Here is a 6,547-nt window from a genome sequence, read left to right as displayed (position 1 = left end):
ATGGTGATGGTGTTTTGAAGGCCATCATTAAAAATTTTAAAACTCTAATGAAGGGACATTGCCTTGGGCCACAAACATTGTTACTAATATAAGTATGTTTGATTAATTAAAAAAAAATTGTTTTTTAGTTTTGACCTTTGGTTAATGGTCTTAGCCAGCACTATATTCTCTGTTTTTTGTTCCTGAAGTGCTGCAACTACCTACTAGAACATGCACTCTTTTGTTTTTAATCGAAAATTTGTTTGCAATTTGCATATAAAAGGCCAAAAATGCTTTAAAATAATGTCCTTCATTTGTGATATAACGACTTGTTTTGGGAAACTCACTGAAACAAGCGTCGAGCATGGCGGGGTGCAAGTGCATAGTGTTGCCATTATCTTCTTCGCATAGCTTGTGTGAGCACGTATAAGTATTTTTTTTTAAATATAATTATACCTATCATAATCACATAAAATTTCTTTTTTTATTACACAAGTCCAACCTCATATTATAAAGTAGTTTTTAATGTTTTTAAATATATATTTTTAAAATTTTTAAAATTATTATATACTATTTTTTACAAGATTTTTTATATGCTATTTAAAAATTTTAAAATATAATTTAAATATATTGCACGTGAACGGGAGAATACAATTAAGTTTTAATTTGACTTGTAATTTCATTTTAAACAAAATAACTAAATTTTGCAGTTTATTTAAATTATAAAGCCGGAGGTGGATTTTTAATAAGTTAAGAAAAGATGTTAAAATAATTTGTTTGAAATAAGTGTTATAACTTATAATTAGAAGATATTTCGGATTTAGATCATACTAAATTATAATCCTACAACTTCTTCCCTCCAAAATTTTCCCGCCAAAAACTATCATAAATTAATTTAATAAATATAAATCATATTATTTAATAAATAAATAACAAATCATAAATAATACTACTTAATAAATTATATAAATTAAGAAATATAATTTATTCAATGGGAAGTTATCCTATTCAATTCTAAACTCCCCACTAATTTAATAAAAAATAAATTATGTTATTTAATAAATAAATAATATAAATAAAACATAAACCATTCACCCACCCACCACTTCATCATATAATTAATTAATTTAATAAAAAAAACATAAACCAAACTAATAACTTTTTAAATAATAATAAATTAACCATTCACTTTCAAAGTTTATAACCCTCGCATCTTCTCTTTTCATGTGGAGCATTTGATCTTTATAATTACTTCATGATCATACTCTTCTTTTCATTGTTTTTAACTTTCTTTTATTTATATTTACTCTTCTTTTCATTGTTTTTACCTTTCTTTTATTTATATTTATTTGCTAATAATTGTATGTTTTATTATTGTTGTGTCAGATGATCATCTATCAACTTCAACCAAAGTCTTTTATGTTAGAAGATTTAAGCATTATGTCTATTATTATACCATCTCTCACATAAAAACTATCACCAATTTAGTTGGTTTTTCCTATTGTTTGTTGCAACGCTAACTATTTTTATGATTTTGTTTTTTATATTTTCAATTTAGAAGGCTATGTGACACTTGAACATAAGGTTGTATTGTAGGATCAAATTTGCGTCCAGTAGCCAATTTAAAAAAGAGAAGCCTTTCTTTAAATTTTAATTTTAGGTTGTACTATTTATGTTGTTTTCATTCTTACATTTTTTTATATATAAATTTCTCTTATAATTATTATTATTATTATAGCATTTGTCTTTCTATAGAACTAACCCCTTATGCATCTATAAACTTGGTCATTGAGTAAATGATAAACATTTACGTCTGGCTTAAGAGGCTTATAATCCTATAACTTCTTCCAATAAAATTTCCCGCCAAAATTTTCCACCCATTTTTCCATCAATTAATAAAAACAAAATTTTATAACCCACCCATCTCTCCAATAAAATTTCCCACTAAATACTATTTTTATTAATCATATTAATTAATATTTATTTAAACTATAATTAGTTCAATAATTATCCACCACAATTAATTTCTCCCACGTATCTATTTTTATAAGAGAAAACGGGTCATGCACTGACAGTGTAAAATATTTTTACACTGTCAAACAATCACCACCATGCATCTAATTAAAACAATCTTTTATTTAAAAAAAACTTTAATGACATGGCACATTCATGACTCTCTATTGGATGACAGTCAGTGCACTACTTTTTAACTCTTTTTATTATTCACCCACCTCTCTAATAAAATTTCCCACCAAATTCTATTTTTATTAATTCATATTAATTAATATTTATTTAAATTAAAATAATATTTCATCATACTTAATTAATATAATAATATTTTATCCTATTAAATTAATTTAATTAATTAATTAATTAAATAAATTAATAAAAAAAATCTCTATGAGCAACCCATAAAACTTAGTGGGAAGTTATAATGCTACTTGGTTGGTGTGAATAGTGTAACTTAAACCATTACCTCACGTTCATCTTAATTCCTGTAACCTATAATATTTAGCACACTATATATACAGTACTTATTACTCAAAATTTATATTACCTACGTTCTAATAATGACAACAAATTTGTTTTCATAATTTTAGTGGATCAAGAGATAGGAAGATTGCAATTGTTCACACTTTGAGAATTCATGTCATTGATCCAAATTTTTATTTTTATTTTTTAATTTTACATTTGTTGTATTTATTATTATTTTTAGTGTTTTCATTTTTGCTCTATATTCTTTTTCTTTCTCATTGAATGTGTTTTATTTTTTTCTTCCTATTATGTAATTTAAATAATTAGACGAAACAAAACAATGTGATTTAATGAATATTTTCTTCTTTCATTTAGGAGGCTAATCATGGTTTCAGATTTGTGATATAATAAATACTTTTTTTCTTTCATTTTGGTGGTCAAATTAGATAATTTCAAGTTTCTGATTATCTACTTTCTTCTTTCATTTTGGATATCAGTTACAGTTTCATGTTTGTGATTTAATACATACTTTATTTTTTTCAGTTCGGAGATCAACAATAATTTTAAGTTTGGGTCTTAATCACTTTTGTTTGGTAAACATCATTGTTTTATTATTTATTGTTTTATTATTTATCCTAACAAATTCTCCTTCTGTAAAATAGGATAAGTTATAATGTATTATATTCATTTTTGTTATGTTATTAAGTTCTTCCACTTAATTAAATAAATTAAATAAATATTCTGATAAATTTTTTAATCCGTTACTTCAATGCTTCCGAAATTTCCTTAGACTCTCTTCCTAACCTAAAAAATTCTATTAATTAATTAGTAATTTAGAAAAGACAATACGTTCCCGCGATTATTAAGCCACTGTATTTAGATAAAATTATATAATTAATCAATAAATTTATTACTTCAATTTTTTTTTAATTTTCATAATTTTTTTATTGGTATATTATATTTAAGGATCATAGATAATATAAAGCGAAACTTTGTTTTTCTATATCCATAAAACCTATCCAACCTCATGCTTCATCCTTATGACTTTATAGTATCAATAAGAATATTATAATTATTCTCTAAATTTATAAATATGAATGTTAAAATCAAACACGAATTTTATGTTGTATAGTTGCCATCCTTTTATTTTTTCATTCTACAATGTTTTTTAAAAATACTTTTGATTTTATTTTTAGCCACTTTCTAGAATAATATTTCATCAAGAAAATTGTTTTTTCATTTATTTAGATAGACAATTTAATTTTCTATAATAATTATTTAAATAAATCCGTGCATTGCACGGGTGTTAGTATGCAAATGGTCTCGAGCTCCTTCAAACCAAATAGAGAAGGTTGAAATTTCTCTTTTCATATATATATTTTGTTTTCATAACTGCGTCAAAAAAATGAAAGGATATTAATATGTAGGAATGTTTTTTTTTCAAATATACTTTATTAGTATTTTGTTCCCATAACTGCATCACAAAAGAAAATATATTATTTATAAGAAATTTAATTTATTTACTCATATTTAAGGAAACAATAACTCAAATTAAGATTTTTATTTTCCTTTTTATTCTACTCCCATTTTGATTTTTTATGTATTATTTATTGTGCTTTATTTTATAATAACTTAGACATTTGTTCTCTTTCCTTCCTCCCTCTCTTTATTCTCCTATAATGTTTTCATTTATTTTCTTATGTATTTTTTTTTTTTAAGGAATTACCATTGTATGAAAGGAGCAACTCATAAAAAAATAAGGAGTTTTCAATTATGTAGGTATTCTTAAATTATTTTGTTCAATAGTATTATTTATTGTTTTTTTTCTAATTTTTTGTTATGTTTACTTTTATAGGGGCAAACTTTAAATCATCACAAAATGCATTTCTTTGATAAAGAAATTGTTCAAAAGTTTGTGTTGCGATAGATTTAGGTTTAAATAGTATGAATTATTTGTTGTCACCTTTAATGATTTCTTAACTTCATTGCTTCATCTATTTTTATTATTCTTATTTTTCTTTCTTATTTTACCATTAATTCAATTCATGTTGATCATTCTATCTCTAATTACTATTATCATCACTAACTCATTTTATATCTAAACCTAACTTCTCATCTTTATTGATCTATTAAACTTTTCATTACATATTTTCAAACATAAAATCTTTTTTTAATCTATTAGTTTTTTCAATAGTTTTTTATATTCATGTTGAAATAATAATAATGTTAATGTTTTTATTAATAAATTTTCCGATGGTCATAATTTATTCTCTAATTTTAGGATCTTAAAAAATAATGTTTTTTTTTTAGTTTTTTAGAAAATAATAATAATAACATTTAGATACACTTGCATTTAAATAAATTTAGGTAATGTTATTATTTTTCATAAAACAAAGTAATATAAATGTTTAAAATCAAATTGTTTTTAGGGAAACAATAATTTATTAAAAAATTATAGGCAGCATAAATAAATAAAACTTTTATTATAAAAGTCATAGTTCATTTTAACAACTAATTTTAGGTTCAACTTTATATTTTGAGTTTTCAAAATCAATTTTTTCTACATTCTCAACTTTGAATTAAACATAATATATTTTATCATTTAATTTATGAGTATATTTCAAAAATAATATTTAAATAATATAATTTATAAAATTAAGCCTATGAAATTAATCCGTGCATCGCACGGGTAGACGTCTAGTTTTAAATAACAATAGAATTTAAAACAATAATAGTGAAAATAAAATAAAATCATGTATTTAGGGTTTGTTATGTTTAGGAGGATAATAATTGTTATTATTATTATAGAGCCGTGAATTGTGATTTTGTGAAACCAAATATCGATGGTTAGGGTTTCGTCGCCGGGAAACAGTGTTGAAAGAGGTAAACGTCTGAAGTCAAAACGGAAACATATTGAAGATGATCGTGTGGATGTAGTTGAAAGAGATACATGCCTGAAATCGGAACGGAAACATGTTGAAGGTGACCTTGCAGATGGTGTTGAAAGAGCTCTGAAATCGGAACGGAAGCATGTTGAAGATGATGGTGTTGAAAGAGGTATGCAGCATAAATCGGAACAGAAATATGTCTCACGCTCTGAGTACAAGAAAAAGGCACAGATTAGAAAAGAACAATTCAGAATCAAGGCACGGATTAGAGAAGAAAAAATCAGAAACGCCATGGCTAACTATAAAAGACGCTCTGAAAACCTAACTGTACGTACATCTCTTTAACTTTGATAATTCAAATTTTATGTTTTTTATAATCTCTATAACTTTGATTCATTCTGCACAACTCAGCCCTTTGATGCAATTGCTTCTCCAGCAATAGCACATTTAGGCGGTGGTGTCAGTCCCATTTCCATAAATGCAAATCGCTCTATTCTCACTAGACTTTCAAAAATTGCTTTGGAAAAGTACAATGCTGACAACAATCAGGTTCTAAACCATTCCAATATTCATTTATCAACTTTATTGGTATTATTATGATTCTAATTTTGTTATTTTTATAGGATCCAAAATTTGTGTTTGATGAGCTTGTCAAGTCCACCCTAGCATGTTGTAGTGGTGGAATGTATTATATTACCTTTAAAGCAAAACAATGTGCTTCCAATAATCCTGCTACAATTTTCCAGGCCAAAGTCTGGAACAAAAGGCCTGGGCCGCCTGAGGTCATGTCCTGTGCCATCAAAACCGACTAACCATGGTAATAATGTTGAATGACTTGTTCTTGGATGTTTGCCATGAATTCAATTGAGAATTTTCTTCCCTTTTTTCTTTTCTCTGATTACTGCGGATTATTAAAGATTGCAAATAATTTTTCTCATTTCTTATCTGTACCAGTTTTCTGCACTTAAAGATTGTAATTAGAAGTCTTAGAAGCTTTTGTGGATTTTCTTCGAAATCTCTAGCTCTCTTGACAACCATTTTCTTACGGATTTAATTGAATGTTCTTACAAACACAAGCAGTTTTTCAAATATATATATATATATATATATATATATATATATATATATATATATATATATATATATATATATATATATATAACCGAACCATTATTTTCCAAACAATTCAATAACCGAATCAAAGC

The 6,547-nt window shown here is 25.0% G+C and overlaps 1 protein-coding gene across 1 annotated transcript; it reads left to right on the top strand.

Moving 5' to 3' along the window:
- Nucleotides 1-5,269: 5,269 nt before the first annotated feature.
- Nucleotides 5,270-6,194, top strand: LOC131655904 (uncharacterized). Its single transcript, XM_058925698.1, has 3 exons — nucleotides 5,270-5,669; nucleotides 5,754-5,891; nucleotides 5,966-6,194. Exons 1-3 carry the CDS (start codon nucleotides 5,298-5,300, stop codon nucleotides 6,152-6,154), a joined length of 699 nt encoding a protein of 232 aa, XP_058781681.1. The 5' UTR covers nucleotides 5,270-5,297; the 3' UTR covers nucleotides 6,155-6,194.
- The last annotated feature ends 353 nt before the right edge of the window (nucleotides 6,195-6,547 follow it).

The sequence above is a fragment of the Vicia villosa genome, linkage group LG3 (genome assembly GCF_029867415.1).
Source record: "Vicia villosa cultivar HV-30 ecotype Madison, WI linkage group LG3, Vvil1.0, whole genome shotgun sequence".
NCBI lineage: Eukaryota > Viridiplantae > Streptophyta > Magnoliopsida > Fabales > Fabaceae > Vicia > Vicia villosa.
The sequence above is the reverse complement of the archived record's forward strand: the minus strand, read 5'-3'. Positions and strand labels throughout refer to the sequence as shown.